Consider the following 23,764-nt stretch of genomic DNA (forward strand, 5'->3'; position numbering starts at 1 on the left):
CCCGGCCATGGGGACGGAGGGGCCTTTTTCACTTCACCAGAGGAGGGATTTCTGTTGGCACACGGTGGTGCTTGTGGGGACATTCCCTGCCTTGTCCCGGGCTGAGCAAGGGGAGGGACTGGGCGCAGGCTCCAAGCCTCCAGCTCCGACATTCCACCAAATACTGATGACCAAGGGAAGGGAAAAAAAAGAAAACCACTGTTCCTTCAGCAAACAATTTTCTTTTTTTATGTTATTTGCCTTTCTCTGGTTCAGCTACATTCCTCCCCAACACATAAATTGGCAACAATAATGCAATACTGTGTTCCCTGACTTTCATATTGTGCCATTTGGTAAATGCTGTACTTGAAATAAAGCACCAGCTGACAGATTTTGACCACTCTGTAAGCTGTGTTCATTGAACAAGCTCATTTTACCCCCTAGGAGTTTGGGGAGGAAAAAAAAACAAAACCAAACCCAAACATAAACCAAAACAAACCAAAACAAACAAACAAACAAACAAAACCCAAAAACAACAGAAAATGTTCACTTAGAAAGTTACAACGGGCTTTTTAAACAATAAATCATAGAACTCGTAGCAAAATTATAGATGTAGTATAAAACTACAGCTTGAAAGGAATTCTTACAGCAGGTATTTACAGTTGTGTCTCCTCACTGCCGCTACAAAACCTGCGTTGCTCAGGCACTGGTGTCACCGGCGTCCCTCCTCCCCGCATCCTCAGGCACGCAGTGAGCGGTGGCAGGCGCTCCCTGCTCCCTGCTCTCCCTGCTCCGGGGAATCCTGCAGGTGTGGGACAGCGCTGACCCGCAGCACATCCAGGTAGAGCAGGTACTCCTGCAGGCACAGCGGCAGCGGCAGTGCCTGGATGGCGCGCTCCGACCGCAGCCGCTCGCTGCCCAGCAAGGCCCGGATCTCCAGCCGGCACAGGTGAGACAGGGGCGGAATGAAGGCTGGGAAAGGAAACCCCAAGTCAGTCGGGGCACCGGGGGACTGCCTGCGGTTCCCTGGATCCCACCCCAGGCTCTGGTAGGGAACGAGCGGAGCTCTCTGCAGTGAAGGGATTTGCCAGTCCTTGAACCCTTCCCCAACCTCCCTTCGCTCTTCAGCTGTAGTTACTGGATGCTCTTACAACACAGATACATTTACTAGCACCAAAGGAAACAAAGAGGGAACTTCACCTCAATTTCCCCAAATAAACCGTTTGTTTTTAGCTCCAAAAACATCCTTACTGGCTTCAAACATTCCAAAGGAAGCATTATTAAATAGCATTATCACCTACATGTTTCAAAAACTATTACAGACCTTCTGAAGAAGAATTTGCTTTGGAAAGAGTCACTAACAGACACCTGAGCACAATTTTTCAGTCACACTTGTGTGTTAAAGCTGTTTTTCTGAAGGGTGAACTGTCAAAAATTCCTGGACAACCAATGGAATATTTTGTCTGGCCACATTTTTGAGTAGATTTGATTTTTTTACGGTTTGTATTTTAATTACTGTCCAAAGCTTTGGACAGAACAGGACAGACACTCCACAGGAAATACAAATCAAATTAAAAAAATAAAATGTAAGCAAGTCACGCTGACAATGTTCCCTCAAACATTCCCACTTCCAGCCTGGAAGCTGGCATACTCACAGACTCTTTTATCCTGCCTCTTCTGCTTACCAAAGTGGCTCTTGGGAGTCCAGGTGAATTTCTCCTTGTACTGGGAAAGGTGTTGCTCCACATCTGGAGGAAGTCTACTCCAGTTCGTGAACTCCAGGATGAAGTTAAGGACGTCCTCGCTCGCAGAGAAAATCCTGCGTAACAAAAACTCCCCTAAAATACCATCTTACACAACGGCATAAACAGGATAATGAGAACAACTCAGAGAAAGCTTTTCTGGCAAATCCTTAATAACCTTCATCCTAAGCCTAGAAACAGGAGGTCACTACAGAGAAACCCCAGGTAATTCTACAGCACAGGCCTTTACTAAAGTAATTTTATCTCCCTCCGTTTTCTTTCCAAAAGTAAGCTATTTTTCTAGATTACAGTGTGATAAGTGTTATATTAAAAAGTGGGTGTTTAGACAAAGGAAGTAATTGGGATAAAAAGTATTTGTGGGTTAGGGAATAAAATATCAAAAAGCACTATGTGTGAGACGCAAGGAGAGTGAGATTTGTTCAGTCACTGAGTTGCAACCTTGTAGAGTGTTTACTACAGCCAGCAGAAAACACCAATATTTCAGAACTTTAAACAACGGTTGAATTCTGTAGCGCCCAATTAACTATAAAACATCACCAAGCTGTTATTTGTATGTGGAAAAACTTAAATTTAAAAAAAAAAAGAAAACAACAACCAAAGCCCAGACTGGAACTTTTGCCACATTGTTTTGTTTAACAATCTTGGACTGCATCCGTTTCCTCTCCTCCCAGCCCTGGCCCGGCTTCACTTCCCATTTGCTTCCCATCCCTCCTGACCTATTTCTCCCATTTGAAATTCTTCTTACCGTTGCTGTATTATAGTATCACACACACTTACAGAATCTGAGCTAAATTTGGGCGCTATTAAGAGATGTTCTATATAAGAGTTGGGCAGTGACGCCTTTCTCCGGGGTAGCGATAGAGCAACCCCCAGTCTGGCTTTCTTCCTACACCAAATTGCTTTCCTGCCTCCAGACATGCCGTGTGAATGATTTATTTCAGCCTTTCCACAACCCCTCCCGTTCCTGATGGTGGAGGCTGATTACCAAGGAGCATCCCGGGAAGGGCCAGGTCCCCAGCCCGCTTTGCCCCCCAGCGTGGTACCCCAGTAATGGGGGCGAGGGGCTCTGCTCACCAGGGGTCATACATGAGATTCGCGGGGTTAAAGCCGGCCAGCAGCAGGGAGGGCAGCCACTGCTTGTACTCCTTCTGCGCCCTGCTGCTGTACTGCAAGAAATCCGACAAGTGCTCCCCCGAGGGCAGGGAACAGCCCAGCCTCAGGAAGCGCCGAAACAAAGCGAACTGCTTATGGTACAGGCAGTGTCCCAAGTTAACGGCACGGAGGGTGATCCCGTACTTCAGCAGAACATCCGTGAAGTGAAAATACCTGGGAACAGCAGGAGGAACAGGGCAGCCTGTTAGTTTTCCCCTCAGAAAGCATCTCCCGCTTTCTGCATCCAGCTGTACTTGCAGGGAGCTCTGGTTTTAAAAGTAAATCCATTTCACTAAAATCATGTTATCCATTACAACAAGGTACTGTGATAACGACTGGGATTATGACTGATAATTAGTGTGCTGCTTTTCAGTTTAGTTAATGATTAGAGGGCACATTTCTTCAGGAGAGTGGTGATATATGTTACCTGCCTCATTTACTGGACATTTCAGTAATTACCTGCTCTGGATCCCTTCCTAAACTATGTATTATTAAGCGATACCAGGACAGAAGGGGAACAAACAATGTCCAAGGATTTTTAAAGACAACTTCCTAGGAGCACGCCATGAACTAAACTCCCTGCTAACAAACCTCATGAACTTAAAGGCAGCACCTGAGCCATCAATTTTGATCCATATACATGAAACAATCTGTTACAATCTGGGTTTCAGACAGATTTAAAAGCCTTTATTGAAGATGTTTTCCTTAATGCAGCACACGAGCCACACAGCAGGACTTGGCATTAATATTCCCAAGGAGGAGTGTCTGCAAAGGGGGAACTAAACAGAACTCTGGAAAAATATTAAATGACAGACAGCAACTGAGGGAGGAAGGCGGGAAACTGCAGGCTTAAAATAAGTTAAATAAAAGCCGGTATAATTACAAATAGTTTCTAACCAGAAGAGGTTTCCTTACTCTTTTTGGAAGATCATGCACATGGGGGATCTGCAGTCGAAGTCAAGGCACTCCTGAGCATTTGGGCTGAAGCCCTGCTTCAGCAGCAGCTCCAGACACGCCTCATCCCCTCCGTATATCGCGGAATACACAGGGCTCAGTTTGCCCTTGCCCTTGTCACAGATCCGGTCAGTAACTGGGATCAGCAGCTCCAGGATCCTGCAAATATTGCAAACCACTGCTTTGTGATCTCAGGCCATGATTCATTTTAAATACACAGTCATTTTTCACACAGTTTGGAAGAAAATCCTGGCTTTTCACTCCAGAGTTTGCACAGAATAACCTTTATAACTCCAGACATAGGTCCTTAGCAAACACTGTGCTTTGGCGTGGATTTAGGCTGGAAATAAAATATTTTAATCCAAACCAAAGACAGCTATTTCCTGTTATCCCCCAATCCTTTTTACAGCAGCAGAGTACCACTGCACATCAAATCCAGACTCCTCTGAAGTCTGGAAGCAAACTGGAAATGTCAGTCGCAAATAAAATTAATATTTAGTGGAACAGAAAAATCCTCCTGTTCATAGCTCACAGCTCCAGGCTACATCACATTAATGACAGAATTGTGTCACCAGAAACTCCTGGACACCTTTTCCACCACCTACTTGACATGGCCCATTTCAGCCGCGGCGTGAATTGGTAACTGCCACTTGTCCTCGTTGCAGTAGAGGTTTGGATCTGCCCCTGCTGCCAACAGCAGCTTCACACATTCCAAGTGTCCCTCCTGTGCAGCAATCAGCAGGGGGGTGGCTCTGTCCTTGGCCTGGCAGTTGAGGTCTGCACCTGACACAAAACAGAACCAAATTCATGTTCACCGGTAATTATTTCTCCCTGACTCCAAACTCAACAAGTTTTCCACAGCAACAAGGAAAAAAACACCCTAACCTAAAATTCGAGATTATGTGCAAGAGCAGAACTTCAACTGTATTTAGAGACAGCTGATGAAGGTTTAAAAAGGGAAGTGACGGTTCATTATTACCATGGGACACCAGCAGCCGTAAACTCTCCAGCTGGCCATACTGAGCAGCAACAAACAGGGGAGTAATTCCAAAGTCATCCCTACAGTTCTTGCTTGCCCCTTTCTCCAGGAGGATTTCCATTATCTCAGTGGAACCCTGAAATAAGTGTTTTTACCCTTAACCAACAGAAAAGCAAGGAAATTACATATTCTATTTCCCCCTCTACATTCCAAAGTGAAATATGACACAATATATCAATATTCTAAAGATGCATTGAATAGTTAATGGTAAAATAAATTAGACAAGTTTCAATTAATTCATTACATTTGCTGATGTTTTTGAAACATATAAACAGTAATTAAATGAGTTTATTAGCACCATTAAGCCAACATATTTGTAAGTACAACCTTATGACTGCTTAGGCTGGTTAGGAAAATTTATCCTTTAAAAATGCAATTAAATAAATAAATTATCACTCAGAACACACCAGTTACATGGAAATTATAGGATGTGCTTAAAGGTTACCTGAAAAGAAGCTTGGTGCAAAGAATTCCACCCGGACCAACAATGAGGACCTTCAATATTTGCCCCATGTTGAAGCAGAAACTTTACGACCTCTGTGTGTTTATTTTCAACAGCTTCAATAGAACAGTAACAAAAAAAAAAGGTAAAATAATTATTATTAAAGAACTTTCAAAAGAATAGAATTTAAATATCTGAATTTAAGAACTCACTGAAAAACTCAAAAGGTCTCACTGCCAACTTCCTGACACCATAATCAGAATTCTTTTAAACTCATCTTGTATCTGCTTACTGCCTTCTGTGCTTACACCCCAAAACCGTGTTGGAGAATGGAAATTATCCACCAAGTTTTCAGTTAAACTTGTTAGAATTTCACCTCCACTGTGTTAAGACAGTGTAACAAAAGCAAGTTTCTCTCCTCCTCTTTCCCATGGAACATAGAGACAGTTCCACAGTAGAGGATGAACTGCATGGATGTCCAAATTCCCTCAGTCTTGGAATAGACTTGGAAACAAAAGTAACACAGGACCTGTGATATTTGCCTGGGTATGGAGGTAACAATAAACACACTTCATCAGAGGAGTTAGACCCTGAGGAGTCACTGTTTAAAGCATTTAATTATGTCAAACATGAATCATAGAAGAAATGCGAAAATGATGGACCTTAATTACTAAACCAGGAATGTCAAAAATTAGTCTTTTCACGTAAGAAGCAGGGAGGAATTAAAAAAACCAAAGAAACAGACTTGAAACAGCCTCATCCATATGTAATCCTGTGACCTCCTAGAGCTCTCCTGTGCTAGGAACAAAGAAAAGGTGATGCAGCAAACCAATTTGGTTTGACAGTTTTGTGTTAAAACCCTGCTTGAAACAGATTTATTTATAAATATAAAAGGGGATTTCCAGAGCCACTCCATCTCTGAGTCTAAAAGCTGGCATTTAAGTTACAAATACATGGGACATGGAACAACAACCTGATTTCAGTGTGGTTGTTTTGGGATTTCAGGAAAGCTGACCTAGGAAGAGTGGGGTGGTGGCATCGGTGGTGACATCGTTGAGGTCAGCCCCAGCCTCCAGGAGGACACGGAGACAGTCCAAGGCCCCGTGGCGTGCCGAGAGGTGCAGAGCACACAGCCCTTCGAACGTCCTCGAGTGGATGTAGTCAGCAGATGGGGCTACAGAGAGGGATGAGGAGGGGGGAAATGGGATATTTAGCAGTGAAGTACAAAATACAGTCATTTTGAGAAAACAAGGGAGTTATTCGAGATGTGCGGCCTATAAATGTGCCTCTACCCAATGTCACTGGTGAACCACAACGTGCCAATTTCTCTTTACCACAGCTGTGAAACCACCCAGAAACTCCCAAAACAAGTAAGAATACGATAAATCTACATAACTTCTATTTTCTACGACAGGGTAATTGAGCAGAAAACCAGACTATTCATCATGTTCTCTTTACCTGCACGAATGAGCAGCCTCAGGCACTCACTGGAATTGTGTGCTGCCGCTTCGTGGATGGGCACCCACCTCCTGTTATCCGGGACATCGATGCTGTATCCCTGATCAATTAATTTCCTCAGGATTTCAACCTTCCCTTCCCTGGCTGCAAGGCCCACGGCCGAGCACCGGTCGGAATAGGCCTCCGTGAAATCCATCCTTGGGATCAAACTCTGCAGGAGAAAGAGAGAAGGGGGGAAAAAAAAGAGATGCGTGTTGGTACGACCCACGTAAGGTCTCGCAGAGGATTTGGTTTGGTTTGTGGGGTTTGTAGGAAGGTGGTTGGTGGTGGGGTCGGGAGGTGGTTGTGGGATTTGGGGGGAGGAGGTCGTTTGTGGGGCTGGGAGGGAGCGCGGTTGGGAGATGGTTGGTTGGGGGGTTTGAGGGGGTTGTCCGGGGGTGGTTTGGGGTTTGGGAGGGGGTGGTTGCGGGGTTTGGGTGGTTGTGGGGCAGAGGAGGTTATCTGGGGGGAGGTTTTTAGGGGGATAAGTGTCTCCCCGTTCTCAGGGCCCGCACCAGCCCCGGTGTGTCCCGGTCCCGGCGCGGCCGTGAGGGCGCCCGGCGGAGCCGCTGCCCCCGCCCGGAGCCGCCCCGCGGCTGCGCGCAGGCCCCGCCGGGCCGGCCGCCATGTGGGTGTTCGGCTACGGCTCCCTCATCTGGAAGGTGGATTTCCCCTACCAGGAGAAGCTGGTGGGGCGCGTCCGGGGCTACAGCCGCCGCTTCTGGCAGGGCAGCACCGACCACCGCGGCGTGCCGGGCAAGGTGAGCCGCGCCGGGCCGGGGGCAGCGCGGCCCTGAGCGCCGGGCCGGGCACAGGCCCCGCCCGACGGGCACCAGCCACGACTGCAAAACACACGGCGAGCAGAGTAAGGGACCGCAGAGAGGGGCTCGGAATGGGCAGATCTGTTCTGCAGGTTGTCAGATACCTGAGGGCAAACCCCTCGGTGAGGGCGAACCCCTCGGGGCGGGTGCACAGGGAAGGGGAAAGGGCAGTAACCTCCGCGCTTGTATTTCAGCTTTTTCTGCTCTCAAATCAAAATTCATGCATGAGGAAATATTTAAGACCTGACTGGAAAAGGGGAAAATAAAATTTAAAGAAAAAAAACCAAACAAACAAACAGCCAGAAAAAGAAACCAAAATCCCCAAGGGAGCATTCCCAATGTCATGCAGACGTATGGGAGTGAGGATAAAGTGTAACCTGCACCCTGTAACTCCACTGTAAACCTGGAATAAGGTTTTAAAAGAGCTCCTCCTGCAGAAAAAAAAAAGCTTAAGGATTATTTTAAACTAACAGCTTGCTGTGTAGGGCATGGTTTCATCTAGGTGTAAGTAACATGATAAGTAACTTGCACAGAGCTTAAAGATAACACGTCTTGAGCCACCACTGCTCCTTCGGTCCTGATATATGTTAAAAACAGTGATAAAGCGAGGAAAAAACAGTTCTTTAAATTATACAGCAACTTACACCTTAGTGGTATTTAAAAAAAGATTGCCAGAGAATTATTCCCAGTAGTACAAACAGTAATTAATTCCTCTATCAATATGAATTTCGTTATTTGTTCCTTACTGTTTGTTTTGGGTAGTTCCAGGCAAGCCAAGGACTCTGCAAACCAGTACACTAAATACCCTGCCCTTCCCTGGGCAAACAGATCCTTCTCCCACCACACAACCCACCTGAACACGAAGCACCTCTCAGTACCTCCCTTCATATTTAAATCAAATTAATTTTGATGCAGCTTAATGCAGTTAGGCTGCAGTTATGTAGCGAGAAAGTTGTTTTCCACCCCAGAATGTCTCTTCAATCCATAATTTACAAAAATCTTCATGACCAGTATCAAGTGCACAAGTTATGGAAGTATTAATAGCCAAGGAAAAAACTTTCCAAAGGGAACACCTAAGTTATCTTCTTTGAATCATGGGAACAGACCTATTTCTCTTCAGGACATAGGAATCATTTAGTGTTCATGTAGTTTTGTTGCCTTATTTTATCAGTCAGTTCAGGAATAGAGGGCTGGGAGAGAACTATTTTGATGCCAAAATTAGCAATTTTAAACTGCAGACATAGTTCAGCAGGGGGCTTTATGTTTTAAAATTTTCTAAAAGGAATTTCAACTATTGTATTTCCAGTATTTACACACTGGCTTCTTACTCTTCCTACGAGAATAAGCCATTTGCAAGGTATCCTCCCTCTGTCCAGTGAGGCCCCAAGGGCTCCTTGAGGATAGTTTTACATTAATGAAACTGTTAATTATCACTGTTACTGTATTGTTAATAAATAATCACGGTTTTAAACTGGAATAGAATTCAGTCTGGACAGCTCATATAAAGCAAAGACGTTCAAACCCTCTCCATTTCTGACTGCCCTTCATTTAATTTCTGTGTCGCAGACACTGTCCACTCAGAATTTAGCATTTCTTTTATCAAAGTTAGTCTAACACAGATCAAAAGCTATTCTCAGAAAATATTTATCCTGGATTTAGACCTTATTGGGATTGTTCTGGGATTAGTTCTCTGAGCCTTTCATTCTTCTTCATTGATTTTTTCTCACTTGTTCTGGTTTTACTCATGATTTAGGGTAAAAGCCTCTAACTGAGTTACGATTTCTTCTTTTACCTTTTAGCCTGGAAGAGTTGTGACTCTGGTTGAAGATGCTGAGGTACAGAACTCCTGTCTGTCTCTGTGTCCAGAATGTCCTGTTGTATTCCCAATCTCTCTTAATTTTTGCTTCTTTATAAGCCAATAATTGTATTATCTTTAGGGGAAGGTTCTCTTAGTGTTTCTTGGAGTTACACCAAAGGCTCTTGATTGTTTCAAACAATCAGCCTAATCCCAGAACTTGGCAGTAGTTTGGGTCTGTTATTACCAAAGGGGCATTTTAAAGTATTTTCTGGAATAGTCACTTTGGCCACCCAGCTGTAAGATGCAGAATTTGATATAAACACACATCAAACATACATCATTTGATGTAAACATCAAGTGATGTGACAAGTCTGCTTTAATTTCAGCTTCACCTCCTGCAGTTGAAGAAGGCGTAGCCTGGTTTTGAAGGTACCTGGGCAGCCCACAGCAATGCAGACATTTAACAGGTGTAGGTGGCAATGAAACTGTAACTAAACACAGAAAGGACCTGATCAAAACTCCTTTGAATTCAGCACTATTTGCATCTGTAATTTTCAGTTACAAATGTTGTGGGCTGGGGGAGATACTTCGTGTCCTCTCTGCCAGCTCCTTGGTGGGCGGTACCAAGGCCGTTTACTGCTCCAGATGTTACATATCCAAAGAACTGCTTTGTCAGGATAACCTCAGCATTAGCAAGATCCCTGATAACTGGCCTGGCTCGGGAACAGAGTGGCAGCAGGGGCAGGGTGGTGATTCTGTCCCTCCACTCAGCGCTGGGGAGGCCACCCCTGGAGTGCTGTGTCCAGCTCTGGGCCCTCAGCTCAGGAAGGACATGGAGGGGCTGGAGCAGGGGCAGAGAAGAACAACGAGCATCACCCTCTACAGCTCCCTGACAGGAGGGGGGAGCCGGGCCACCAGCAGTAGGACAAGAGGGCTCTGTCTTCAGCTGTGCCAGGGGAGGTTTAGGTTGCAAAAGGGCAGAACGTGAGTTGGTTTAAGAGAGTTTTTCCTAAACGCTGAGTACCGTTTGGGTCTCGTTCGGCCAGGGCTGCGTGTGGGGCGTGGCCTACCGGCTGCCGGCGGGGCAGGAGGGCGAGGTGATGGCGCACCTGGACTTCAGGGAGAAGGGGGGCTACAGGACCACGAGCGTCGTCTTCTACCCCAAGGACTCGTCGGTGCAGCCCTTCGACGTGCTGCTCTACATCGGCACCCGCGACAACCCCAACTACCTGGGCCCCGCGCCGCTGGAGGACATCGCGCGGCAGATCCTGGGCGCCGCCGGGCCCAGCGGCCGCAACACCGAGTACCTCTTCGAGCTCGCCAACTCCATCCGCAGCCTCGTCCCCGAGGACGTGGACGAGCACCTCTTCTCCCTGGAGACGCTGGTCAAGGAGCTCTTGAAAAAGCACCAACCTCTGAATTGTCTATAAAGTGACGTCCTGCTCTCGAACGACCTGGTTCTGTCTCCGGGGGAGTTTTGCGGCTCTCTGACTGGGAGGAGTGTTTCTCTGTGCTGTGCTACCTTAGTTAGTGCTGCATATCTCAATTAATGCTGCGTTCAGAATAGGAGTCAGTCATTAAAATTACCAAAATCGTTCATTTCAGCAGGGAAAATGTTTTAGGTGTGAATTTGGTTGCTTAGCCTTTCATCCAAAGACTACACCTGCATGGAAATCTCATTAAGCTTCTCTGTGTTTAAAGATATTTTTTTTTTAATTATTATTTCAGGTTTGCATAAAAACTTTAGATTATTTTTAAATAGTATGTTCTAAATAGCATATTCTAAATAGCATATTTTTAAAATCAGCATTCAGAGACAAGTCCCATAAATCTAAGTGGTGGTTTCTTGGGATTCAAGACCACAGTGCTACTACAGAGAGAAATTTTGCATAGTGGAACATTTATATCAATGTTCAGCTGCTCTGAAATGAAGTTATTCCACTGAATTAGTCATCTTACCCTTTATATATTAATTAATCCTTAAAAGCAGAGGATAAACCTTTTTATTGTCAAGGAAATAGTTCCTTTTATTGTCAGGTCCTGACTTTGGACTCAAACAAGCCATAACCTCTCAGTGCCTCAATTTACTTTTTAAACCTAATATAAAGAATAAAGCCCAAATGGTAAAAGTAACCAAGAACATGACTTGAAGTCACAACCCAGCAAGAACAGAAACTCTCATGTCTGTTACTTTTAAATGCTGTTGTGACCCCTTCTCTTAAAAAATCCCCCCAAGCTCCAAGGACAGATTTCAAGCCTGTTTTCAGGGACTCACGGACAAAAGGTAATGAAGGAAGGAACCCTCTTTTCAGTGACATCCCAAGAGGGTTGGGAAGCCCCCCAGTTTAGGCCAGTAGGCTTCCTGACTCAATCCATCAGCACACGGAATTTCCGTCCCAACACGGATTTGTCTTGCTCTCAGAAATTTATTTTTATTAATTTTTAACAAAGTATATTTTTATATCTTAATGTAAATGGTCCTGTTTCAAGCACCACGTAACACCCTGTTTTCTCAGCCAGGGAAGGTGTTTAGTAGCTGCCTGGAGGCCTGGATTCTGCACCAGTAATTGCAAAAAAATGTCTCTTTCTCCTAAAAAGGTCATGCCTTTCTCTTCTCTGCATCCTCCTGGTTTAGATTTGTGAAAGTAAAACTACGTGCAGTGGCATGAACACTCTCTGCTCTTTTAAAAATTCTTCTTAAATGTAAAAATTCTTTCCTCGAGGACTGAGCCTTGTTCCTTAAAACAGGGCAGGGAGTGCCTGTGCTCACTAATGATCCCAAACCCTCAAGGATGGTTCTCTCTTTAAAACTCTCATTATTTAAGCACTGTGATTCTGTGTAGCTCCCCATTTTCTATCTTTTATTGTCTTCAAGGCCTCGTTGGTTCATTTTCTTCCCAAATCCATAAAACACTGCAATAATACACATTCCAGTGTGTGTGTGTACAACTTCAGTAAAAATGTGCAATAAAAATGCATCGCATTGACTAACGGGCTTGGAAGTTTCCAAAAATGTTACTTTTCAAGTGTGTCCACAGGAGGATGGACGTCAAGGTGTGTCTTAATTGCACCCAAATGCTGTTGGGGGTGACAATGAAAAACAAAACACAAGAGCTCCTATAAAGTGCATCACGTTAGGAATTAATTAAAGCACGGGAAGAAGAATAACAAATATATAAACTTGTTCTTGCTGTGTGGGACTCGCTTACCCTGCTCCCATGTGGAGAGCACTGGACCCCTCAGGTATATCCAGGTGTGTATATGTATACACACACACGTATATACATACAGGTATAATATATACATGTACGTACAGGTGTATATACATATATATGCATACATACAGGTGTATATATACACATACATATATATACAGGCGTGTATATATACACACACACATATATATACACACACAGGTGCTTATAGAGGCACACAGGGAGCCCTTCGAGGGCTGCCTTACACTCATCATCTCGTAGCTGTTGGTCGTGTTTAACCCTTAGTGCGCACACTAATGACCGAATTACACGCATCCCGTTCTCCCCGCATCGCTCAGCCCCTCACTCCCTCCCTCCCTCATTCCTCCCTCCCTCACTCTCCGCCTTAACTCTCTCCGTCCCTCACGGTTCGCTGCCCCCCTCACTCACTGCTGCCTGGCCCGCTCCATTCCCGTGCCCGTGTCCCCGCGGTGTGCCGTGCCCGTGTCCCCGCGGTGTGCCGTGCCCGTGTCCCCGCGGTGGGCCATGCCCGTGACCCCGCCGTGGGCCGTGTCCCCGCGGTGTGCCGTGCCCGTGTCCCCGCGGTGTGCCGTGCCCGTGTCCCCGCGGTGGGCCGTGCCCGTGTCCCCGCCGTGGGCCGTATCCCCGCGGTGGGCCGTGCCCGCGGAGCTCACCTGGCGGCGCGGGCGGCCCCGGATGCGGTGCGGGCGGCGGGCGCTGCCCCGGTTGTTGATGGGCGCTGCCGGAAGCCGACGTGGCTGCGGCGCAGCGCGGCCTCCGCGGAGCCGCCGGCCGGCATGAGGGGCTGCGGGCCGCCCTGCCCCGGCCCTCCGAGGGGCTGCGGGCCGCACTGCCCGGGCCCGGGCCCGGCCCCCGCGCTGCTCTGCGGGCTCCTGGCGGCCGTGGCGGCCGTGGCCGAGGGCGGCCGAGCGCTCCCGCAGCTCAGCGACGACATCCCGTTCAGGGTGAACTGGCCCGGCACCGAGCTCAGCCTGGTGAGGGGCCCGCGCGGCACGGGGGGAACGGGGCCCCACCACACAGCGGGGACGGCGGGGGACACCGCCCCAGCCTGCGGGATCCCGGCCGATCCCTGACAGCCGGCACGGGGAGGGCTGGGGGAATCCAGGGGGACTGGGTCCTGACAGTGTGGGGAGGGCAGGGGGTAAAGGGGATGGTTGGGGCTGGGGGGGGTATAATGAAGGTCTTTATAAGAACCGTACAGGGAAATAGGGAAGTGGGAGTAAGAGGGATGTGGAGGAGAACGGGATCTAGGGGACAGGGAGAATGTGGGTGGAGGTGAAGGACCAAAGCAAACTGGGCAGCAAGCAGCCAGTTTAACCACCAAACGCCCGTCTTGTGCTATAATTAATGCCCAGGAAATACTCTGGAGCGCGTCCTGTGAATTAGCAGCACCACTCAGTGATTCAGGGGTGTTTCTGACCAGTAGCGCTCAGAAAACTCACCTGGCTGATGCAAAGGTTGGTTGTTTTCGTAGCCCACGACTGGTGTCCTGTACAAAGAGGACAATTACATCATCATGACCACTGTGGATAAAGAGAAATACAAGTGTATGCTGCCACTGATAGCCAGTGGCAACGAGGTGAGTGCAGCAGAGTTATTTTGTAGTTATAAACTGGAGATGGGTCTTTATCATGTCATTTTTAATGTCACAAAATATCCTTCTGTTCCAGGAAGAAGAAAAGGACTATAAAGGTCCTACTCCAGGGGAACTGCTGGAACCTCTCTTTAAGCAAAGCAGCTGTTCCTATAGAGTATGTTACTTCTGTGTTGGTAATTAAATGCTAATTTAAAGGTTATAATCCACTCCATGTCAAGGTTTTAGGGTAGTAAATCAAGTACTAGTTCAATCTGAAATAAGGTCTCTGCAACTTTATGTCTCAATATTGCAGGTAAAATTCTGTATGATTGAAGATGTCAGGATTCAGAGAAATTGTGTTGCTACTGTAGCAATTGAAAAATGTGGATTTATTTATTTTCCCTTTGTTTTATCTGTGTGAGAGCCAAGGAAGCTTTGCCTGGTGTGTTTCCTTGGAACATCACCAAAATGTTTGGGGAGCACTGAGAGCACTCACTGTGCTCTTGTTTTTCAGAGTGCACTCAAACACACCTGCTTGGGCTGCATTTCCTGCTGCAAAAGCCAACATTCTTGGGGGGGGTTGTGGTGTGTAAATATATCTAAACATAGTTTTTAAAATGTGTTTTAACTTTAAGATTGAGTCTTACTGGACTTACGAGGTCTGCCATGGCAAACACATCCGTCAGTACCACGAGGAGAAGGAGACGGGGCAGGTAAGGCTGCTCACAACCCCTTCCCTTCCCGCTGGCATGTTCCTGCTCAACTCCTCCAGAAGGCTGCAGTTCCTTCAAAAAGCAGGGAAAATGGTCACTGATACTTGTTTTGCCTTCTTTTGATTGCAGAAAATAAACATCCAGGAATACTATCTGGGGAATATGATGATGAAGAACCCATTGTCAGAGCCAGGTGTGTCTCAGATTATTACATTTTGCTGATGGTAATGAATTGTTTGGTTTTTAACTACGCCTGACTGAGAAATACAACTGTAGAAAACTGATTCCTAGTGCAATAGAGTAGAATTCTGTAGATTACTTGGGTTTTTTTCCAAAATAATTTGTTTTCAATTGATTTTGGTTTTGGCACCTCTCCTTGCATCCACCCTGTCAGTTTTGCTATGCTAATTCATCAGCTGCATTAATCTGCAATAATTAGTGCCAGGGAAAGAAAAGACAGGATTTAAGACATGGAATCCATGTATGACAGCCCAGACTTTGGCAATACACCCTTTTTTTGGGTGGGGAGAAGTGTTTTTCACTTCTATGAGCAGAGGGCAGATAACACATAGCACACCTTGGGCTCTGCTGCTTCCTAATAAAGCAGAATCTGCAAACCCAAACTCTTACCTTTGCTGGTAGATTTGATCCTTGAACAGCTTGAGAGTCATTTTTTAGGGAACTCTGGTACAGATCTTCAGAAATACTCAAGTGCCTAAGGTGGGACTTGGTGGAAATCGAGTCGCTGAGCTCCAAACTCAAACAGCACTTTAGAAGAACTGACTTCCAGAGCACTTTTTGCCTGTAAATTAGTCCAAAGAAGTCTTAAAAATCCAGAGACTCAGCATTCATTTGTCAGGGTTGATGGAAAGAATAGAAAAAACATCTCTAGGTTGGGGTTATTGTTTAATTCCAGGCTGGTGTGTAACAGGTGGGCCTGTCTTCCTGTTCCAATGTTTTCCTAAAAGTGATTAACTGAACACTGCAGTCCTTTGGAGGGGGTTTAGTGCTATTAATCCCATTCCTGGCCCCCTGCCTGCAGCCCTCAGTTAGGTCTCAGTCCTGGCATAAACAAGGCTTCAGCAATGTGCTGTTGGGCATTTCTGTGGGAGTGAGGCACAGGGATCGTTTGTGGTGCCTCGTTCTCCCGAGGTGCTGCTGCACAGAGCACAAGATGTTTAATTCAGGTTACAGTTTTGTGGGGCTGGGTGCTGAAAGGATGTGAGATGGTGCTTCAGGTCATCTCAGCTGAGTCCTTTAGGCTGTTGTCCCTCTGTCCTTGCTGCTGAGGTGGCAGACTGTGTCCTTTCCCTGCTTCCTGCACAGCAGCTCATGCTCCTCCCCAAGCACCTGCCTGTTCCCTGTCTGGTTCCCTCCCTTCCCAAACAGGAGCAGCAGCAGTGACGTGTTTTCCAGCCCTGCCTGTGGTGTGAGGGCTGAATTAGGCCTGTCCTACCAACCCCAAACTGTTTTAAGACCATCCTGACTTGTATTTTGCTCTGTTTGCTCTGGACCCCAGATCACTGGTTGTCTCCCTTCTTTCCTCTTTTGCACCTGCAAGCGCTCTTGGCAGTTTACAAAGTACCAGCAAATACACAAACCAGATAGATAAGGTTCTCTGTATATAATTTAATTTTACTGCAAGTGCACAGACTTACCTCGTTCTTAATTATTCCCCAGATCAAGAAGAGAAGGAAAATTCCAAAGATGGTGCAAAAGAGGCAAGTGAAAAACATCTATTTAAACTTTTCCCATCAATAGTGGAGGCAATTTATGCATGGTCATGGAATCCCAGAAGGGTTGGGGTTGGAAGGGACCTTAAAGGTGATCCAGTTCCACCCCCTGCCATGGTTGCTCCAACCTGGCCTGGGACACTTCCAGGGATGGGGCAGCCCCAGCTTCTCCGGGCAACCTGTGCCAGGGCCTCCCCACCCTCCCAGGGAAGGATTCCTTCCCAGTATCCCATCTAATGATGAAATGATGTAATTAGTCCCCTCCCAAAATGAGTATCAAGAAATGAAACTCTGTTCCTGAGCTGCACTTTTCTCTCTTTAAATGGTCAGTCCCAGCTCAGAAATTTAATTTAGTCTTGCTACTTACAGTTCTTGCCCTTCTACTTATTTACAGTATTCTAATCTTAAATAAGATGAATCCTGTGCTCTCCTTCTATGGATACACATGAGCACAGACAGTTATTTTGCCAGCTGCATTAGAGATCTCCATTCCCTTAATGACACTTCCATAGATTTTAGGTAGGGAGAAACACTTAACAAAGCACAAAATCCCTAAGAGATTGACTTGCTGGCCCATCCCATAAAACTCTGTGCTTCCCTTTCCCACTTGTTTAGGCCCCAAAATTCAATTTGAGTTTCCAGTTTTATATCAAAACAATGGAAGTACCCGAAGCACGTTTGGAATTAGCAAGAGCAGGTTTGACCTCATTGGCAGTTATCCTTCATTTTCCTGCTGAAATGAAGGGTTTGTGTCTGTGTCCTTTAAAATATCCCAGTGGCTGTGATCGCAGTGATCTCAGGTCTGAGGAGCATTCTGGAGGTCACTGAGGGGGCAGAACGTGGCCTATTTTAATGGCAGTGATAGCTATGCCTCTTGGAAAGTCAAGAAAACTGGGTATTTTGTAGTGTAGCTGCTTTTTGTTCCGTTTCAGAGCAAATTTAAGTCTATTGCCTTTTTTTTGTTTGGGTTTTTTTTTGACAGTATATATAATGCACTTACAGTGTCTGGATTTCAGGCCATGAAGAATTTAGGCATGGAATCTCTAGTCAGGAAAGGGCATGTTCACCCTTTAACCTCGTGAATGTCATCCTGCTTCACTCATGGAAGTTTTTGGGAGGGTCAGTGGCCTGTGACAGTGGGATGTGGCTTAAAAGCCAGAGCAGGTGAGGGACAGAAAGGTCCTGGATCCTTGGAGTGTCCCGACCCCAGAAGGCACCTGTGCCTTTTAGCACAGAGCCCTGTTGGTTGTGCACTGAAAACCTGCAGTAGCTCAAGCAGCACTGGTAGAAAAAGGTCAGTTTTGTGGGTTCTGACCCAAACAGAACTTTGGGAACCCAAGAACTCCAGCTGCTTCCAAGGCAGGAGCCAGGAGAGGGACGTCACCACTTTAGGGAATTAATTTCTTAAAGTGGAAGCTGGATGGAACCCAAAGGGACAAACCTGAAGAGAGCTGACTTACAGGTGTGAATAAGTGGAATTACTTTGTGTTTACCTGGATGGTTGTTAGTCACAGCCACAGGAGGCGTGGGATCCTCTGGATAAGGAGCGGCTCAGGCCAGGAACGCCCAGAGGGGTAGTGCAGGTACCGGGGGGACGTCGCAGGGGTGGATTTGGGTCCTTCAGGGCCTGGCTGCTGAAACACCAGGTCTGGTTTCAACGCAGCAGTGGTGGGGTCCAGAAGAGTGGGAGGAGCTTTCCCTTTGCTTTCCCCGCGCAGATCCCCACGAAGAACATCGAGGGGCAGATGACGCCGTACTACGCGGTGGAGCTGGGCAACGGCACGCCCTGCAGCCTGCGGCAGAACCGGCCCCGCTCCAGCACCCTCATGTACATCTGCCACCCCGAGGCCAAGCACGAGATCCTCTCCGTGGCCGAGGTCACCACCTGCGAATACGAGGTGGTGATTCTGACCCCGCTGCTGTGCAGCCACCCCAAGTACAGGTACGGCCCCTCCCTGCCCCTCGCGCCCCTCGGCGTGGCAGACACCCTGCTGCGGTTCTGGGGCACAGCCACGGCACCTGCCTGGCTGCTCCCACCTTGGCACGTGAGGTTGCACCACATTTGCATTTTGGGCACCTGCAGGGCTTGATCCCAGGTGGGAAGCAGGACTTGAGTTTCAGTAGGAACCACGAAATCACAGAATCAGCTGGGTTGGAAATGCCTTCTGAGATCATCTAGTCCAGCCCTTGGTCCAACCCCACTGTGGTTCCCAGCCCATGGCACTGAGGCCACATCCAGTCTGTCCTTAAACACCTCCAGGGACGGTGACTCCACCCCTCCCTGGGCAGCCCATTCCAAAGGCTGAGCACTCTCCCTGTAAAGAATTTCTTCCTAATATCCAACCCAAACCTCCCCTGGCACAGCTTAAGACCGAAATAGGCATTAAAGGCAGATTAAGAACACTCACCTTCTTTTAGTTTGTGATTTCAAAGTCTTGAGGGATCATCTTCATGGTGTTTGAAGACTGCAGATACCACATGTGTACATAGGCTTTTATAATCTCTGTACAAAACCAAAAGTGTGCTCTCCAGCCATAACCTTGACCTTGGTTTTAGCTGCTTCCACCTATGAGGAGCTCTCTAGAAGCAATTTTCATATGGAGAATTCACAACTTCGGTGTTGTTCTCCAAAAATCAGGTGTAGCATTCTTTTTCCTCCCCCTCCTTGAGCTGTGCTGTGCATCTGAGGGATCCCTTAGTCTCAGTCACACGTTTTTGGACCCTTCAAGGGGTGTGAAGAGAAGTGCAAAGGGAATAAATAATATGACATACAGCATGGCAGGATAACGGACAGGATTCCTGGATTTACACAGATGTTGGAACAAGGCAGAATTTAATCCCTGAACTGAATCAGGCCACAAAGTCTAGAGGCAAAATCCTGCACTGTGCATTTTATAAACACTTGGCAGCTGGAGTAACTCAGTTAAATGTTAAATGTTTAGTACCCGCTATAATTTTTTTTCCTGTAGGTGGTTTTGCACATGTTATCTGTTTACTGTGGGAGTCTTTTAAGCCTCTCTATCAGTAGCAGAACCAATAGAAAGAGCACAGGCCAGTGGTTCTGTCGCTTGGTAAGAATAAAGTGCAGAGCTGCTGCCTCCTTCCAAAGGGAAGGCTTCCTGGCCGCTACCAGGAAATACTTCAAATAAACCTACGGGATCAACATTCCCCACCTTAGCCAATAAGGAGAGGTGGGGGTGGCAGGCTGGGAATGCTGCTCAGTGGCACCCCAGGGATCAGAGCCCACATTCCAAGTTCAGTGCAGTTTTTTGCTGTTGTGTGTTCCCCAGGCAGCCCCTCGGCCTCCAGGGCTTTCCCCCTGCACGGGGATCCCAGCCAGGGGTGCAGCTGCACTGCCTGAGCAGAGACTCGCAGCAGTGAACTGACTGTTGAGTTGAAGGTGTGACACGTTCCTACCTTGTTGGGCAGGTTCAGGGCTTCCCCCGTCAATGACATCTTCTGCCAGTCTCTGCCGGGATCCCCGCTGAAACCCCACAACCTGGAGCAGCTGGAGAAGCAGCAGGAAATGCTGAAGACGCCTTTCAGGAGGGTCAAGGAGGTAGGATGTGTTTCATTTGAAACAGAGGAATATTTTCCATCCCAAACACGTTCTGTAGGATGGTGTCAGCCTTTCAAATAGTCTTTAAGCTTGTTGAGACCACCTGTAACTCACCTTATTTGGAAGGGAAACAAAGCAAGTCAGTTTGGGCTGCTAATTTAAAGCTTTTGTAGCTTTTGTGGCCTTCAGGTCACAAATGTGTGAAGGTTTGGACTGGAATTTTCTTTCAGCTAAAACTGACCAAAACAGCCAACTGGACTCAGCATTCAGTAATTTATATGATTTATAAGACTTTGCAGGGGATTTAACTGTAGCCTTTAATTTCAGGAAGAAATGCCTTCAACAAAAGAAGAGAAGTTCTCTTCCATTCACAAGCCTGTGGCTGTTGGAAGCCACCAGCTGTTAACAGTGGGAACAACCCACATCTCCAAACTGACTGATGAGCAGCTCATCAAGGAATTCCTTAGTGGCTCCTACTGCTTCCATGGGGTGAGGAACAAGGCTGTATGGAATAAATAGCTACTCCTTACCTGCACATCCTGCTTTATGACTTTGCTTAGTTTTCACTTTTAACCTCTCTGTTGAAACTCAATTGATTTGAGCAGTGAAGTGAGAGTAGGTAATGAGAATCTCATTCTGTTAATTGATAGATACGGGGGTTTACAGTTCAAATTTAGGGTTTAGGGTCCGGAGGGTATGGGGTTGTTTTGGGGTGTTGTTTTGGGGTTCTGGTGGTTGTTTTTTTAATGCTGACCTTGTACCTCTCCCCAGGGCGTTGGCTGGTGGAAATACGAATTCTGCTACGGCAAATACGTTCATCAGTACCACGAGGTGTGTTTAAATAGCTCTAGTAGTTCTTTATGCTTTACTTATTTTAATTTTGTAGCGTATCTGATAGATGGTTGTGGGGGCTGGAGAATCTGCCTCCATTTTCTTGGCTGATCAGCAACTTGAGTTCAAGAGGCTGGATTTCAGAAAGTAAACCCTCTGTGCACGGTGTCTTTTTTAGGACAAGGAAAGTGGCAGGACCTCCGTGGTTGTGGGCACGTGGAGCAAGGAGGAGCACATGGAGTGGTCGAGGAAGAACGCGGCCAGAACCTTCTACCTGCGAGAGGACGGCACCCAGACCGTCAGGTACAGACTCTGCCTGCTCTCTGCTGCTGCCAGCCTGGCACAGGACAGCCCTGGCAATGTGCACCTTGTTAACACCTACAACAAACTGGCAAGAGCAGCATGATAAGATTTATCCCCCCCTACCCCAGTCAACGTCAAAAATAGGTAATTCAGCACTCGGGAGATGATGCAGAATAAAACCTTCCCCTACTGACCAAGCTGAACTTCTGCAGTTCAGTCTGTTACTGTTTGTATATTAAATACCTGAGGAACAGTGAGGTGGTGGCTCTCACCACTTACCTGCCTGCTTAGAAATGGTGCTGAACACTTCCAAACCCTTCCATTCTGATCTTCCCTGGCAGGATGGTGTCTCATTTCTATGGAAATGGAGATGTTTGTGACTTGACAGACAAGCCAAGGCAGGTGACTGTGAAATTGAAGTAAGTGAACTGATGTTCTCTGTGTGTTTCCTGGGTGGGAGGGGGAAGCTGATGCTGTTGTCGCAGAGCTCAGAAGGCAGTGATTGTTAATTTAGTAAACATGCTGTGGATAGCAGTGAAACACATTGTTATTTTGTGCTTCTTACACCCCAAACACCACGATTTCTCCTCTGTTTTCAGATGTAAAGAATCTGATTCCCCTCACGCTGTGACCATTTACATGTTAGAGCCTCATTCTTGCCAATACATCCTTGGGGTAGGTAAAGACACCCCTGAGATCAGGTGCCAGGTCTCAGGTGCATGTTTAAGGTGGCCCCTTCCTTCCAGTGACTCTTCCCAAGATTCCTGCAGTGCTGAGTTTGTGGTCTCTGATGTTCTGGTGTCTCTGTTGCAGGTGGAGTCTCCAGTCATCTGTAAAATCCTGGATACAGCAGATGAATACGGGCTCCTCTCCGTGCCCAGCTGAGGACAGCAAAGCCCCCTCCATGAGCCAAATCCTGACATTTCCCACGGGAACAGCCATCTGTGAGCTGACAAAGGCCTCACCAGCACAGCTCTAAGCTGAGGGACTCGTGAACCACTTTGTGTATAACTACGTGTATATAAGAGCTTATGGATAAACTTTTAATGATTAAAACCCTGTCTTGCACTTCCTGCCTGGCTCGTGTGTGACACGTTCCACCAGCAGCATCCCTAAGGCACGGTAATAACCGAAGCTTCAAGTGAGGAGCCCAGCTGCCACCAGAAGGAAAAGGTGAAGCCAACCCTTCCTGCTCAGTAGCCTCACCACCACTCGTGGTTTTTCTACTGCCCCAGCACTACCTCTTCGTTTGACTGGTGGCAACTGTGTTTTCACTGTACCTCACCCCTCTCTTCAACTGCTGTTTCTTTTCCCAGCCTGGGCTGGTTTACCAGGACATTCCATTTATTTATGTGTTTATATTTAACACTGGAGGGTTCATCTTCATATAATTATTTTGCTGTACACCCTCCCTGCCATCGGGTCCAGTTCCCTGTAGCGTGTCTGCCTCGCAGAGGAGATCTGGCAGGTTTTACTCTGCCGGCACTAGGAATTCCCAGAAGCTGGGGAGGATCAGGCAGTTGAAATCCTGCTGATAGCAGGATCTGAAGTAGATTTGCATTATAAATAGGTGGAACAAGTTTGTAATGGCCAACACCCAGAGCCTTGAGCGTTTGGGGTGTAGCAACAGTGTCTGGTTGGTGTGTTGGTCACTTCCCTGTGCCCACCACGTTTCCTCTTTTGCAGAGCCCTTGTGCAAGGCACAGGAATTCCTGGCTGTGGGGGTGAAATGTGCCAGCCCTGTGCCATGTGAGTGGTCAGGTGCTGCCCAAAATACCCTCCTGAACTGCTGCACTGTTGCAAGAGAAGCCTTTTAGTGTCTCATCAAGCAGAAAACCCAAACAGCAGCAGCAGCGTGAGTTGACATTTAAAGTGACAGGCACTCTTCTTGCTCACATCAAGGTGTCAGAGGGAACTAGAAAAGGGGAAGAGTCTTCTACGCAGATTTTTTCCCCCCTGAAAGAGGGTCTGCCCATATTTCCCCACCACAACCTTATTCCAAAGCATTTGCTAGATAAGCAAAAAGTGGCCCAAGTTCTAATCCAGGAGCTTTTAGAAAGAGGAGACATTAAAACCAGTGTTGTCCACACTTCAGATCCTTACACCCCTGAACAGTCACAGCAGGACCAACCTCATCAGGACCTGCCAGAGGTGTCACTCCCCCAGGCCACAGTGGCCAAATTACAGTAAAGAAAGGTTAAAACTTGTTTACCTCGTGCTGCCTTGGCAAGGGGCTGTGTGAATCCCCTTGTTCCAGCCCTGGATCTGTGTGATCCCTTGGGATAGCTGTATTTTGAATCAAGGCTGCCCTGTAGCTCCCTGGCTGCTCTTGGGAAAAGCTGGACTGGCACAGCCCTGCCCCAGCATC

At 47.1% G+C, this 23,764-nt stretch overlaps 3 protein-coding genes across 13 annotated transcripts in view; 2 read left to right on the top strand and 1 right to left on the bottom strand.

Moving 5' to 3' along the window:
* Positions 1–13,389, bottom strand: part of ASB3 (ankyrin repeat and SOCS box containing 3) — a 17,402-nt gene extending 4,013 nt beyond the window's left edge. The window contains exons 1-11 of one of the 11 annotated variants that reach the window (XM_050314919.1): positions 13,335–13,389; positions 6,856–6,998; positions 6,345–6,503; positions 5,333–5,445; positions 4,828–4,963; positions 4,454–4,631; positions 3,810–4,007; positions 2,817–3,068; positions 1,665–1,798; positions 627–951; positions 21–163 (exon numbers count right to left, since the gene is read on the bottom strand). In XM_050314919.1, the coding sequence (XP_050170876.1) occupies positions 719–951; positions 1,665–1,798; positions 2,817–3,068; positions 3,810–4,007; positions 4,454–4,631; positions 4,828–4,963; positions 5,333–5,445; positions 6,345–6,503; positions 6,856–6,874 (1,422 nt within the window). In that variant the 5' untranslated portion in view covers positions 6,875–6,998; positions 13,335–13,389 and the 3' untranslated portion in view covers positions 21–163; positions 627–718. Of the gene's footprint in view, positions 1–20; positions 164–205; positions 952–1,664; positions 1,799–2,816; positions 3,069–3,809; positions 4,008–4,453; positions 4,632–4,827; positions 4,964–5,332; positions 5,446–6,344; positions 6,504–6,787; positions 7,123–7,341; positions 7,453–7,503; positions 7,522–10,469; positions 10,525–13,089; positions 13,275–13,334 lie in introns of those variants that run through there. The other 10 variants (XM_050314911.1, XM_050314922.1, XM_050314916.1 and 7 more) reach the window with 10 other exon arrangements.
* On the top strand, positions 7,420–12,432 carry CHAC2 (ChaC glutathione specific gamma-glutamylcyclotransferase 2). The gene is made up of 3 exons (XM_050314936.1): positions 7,420–7,587; positions 9,447–9,482; positions 10,492–12,432. Exons 1-3 carry the CDS (start codon positions 7,453–7,455, stop codon positions 10,873–10,875), a joined length of 555 nt encoding a protein of 184 aa, XP_050170893.1. The 5' UTR covers positions 7,420–7,452; the 3' UTR covers positions 10,876–12,432.
* Positions 13,390–13,457: 68 nt separating the features above from the next.
* ERLEC1 (endoplasmic reticulum lectin 1) lies at positions 13,458–22,464 on the top strand. Its single transcript, XM_050314927.1, has 14 exons — positions 13,458–13,655; positions 14,156–14,260; positions 14,352–14,432; positions 14,893–14,970; positions 15,100–15,163; positions 16,651–16,691; positions 18,422–18,645; positions 20,133–20,262; positions 20,590–20,751; positions 21,034–21,093; positions 21,272–21,396; positions 21,738–21,815; positions 21,996–22,071; positions 22,210–22,464. Exons 1-14 carry the CDS (start codon positions 13,458–13,460, stop codon positions 22,279–22,281), a joined length of 1,494 nt encoding a protein of 497 aa, XP_050170884.1. The 3' UTR covers positions 22,282–22,464.
* The last annotated feature ends 1,300 nt before the right edge of the window (positions 22,465–23,764 follow it).

The sequence above is a fragment of the Myiozetetes cayanensis genome, unplaced genomic scaffold (assembly GCF_022539395.1).
Source record: "Myiozetetes cayanensis isolate MyiCay16 unplaced genomic scaffold, myiCay2020 scf2-11, whole genome shotgun sequence".
In the NCBI taxonomy this organism is placed as follows: domain Eukaryota; kingdom Metazoa; phylum Chordata; class Aves; order Passeriformes; family Tyrannidae; genus Myiozetetes; species Myiozetetes cayanensis.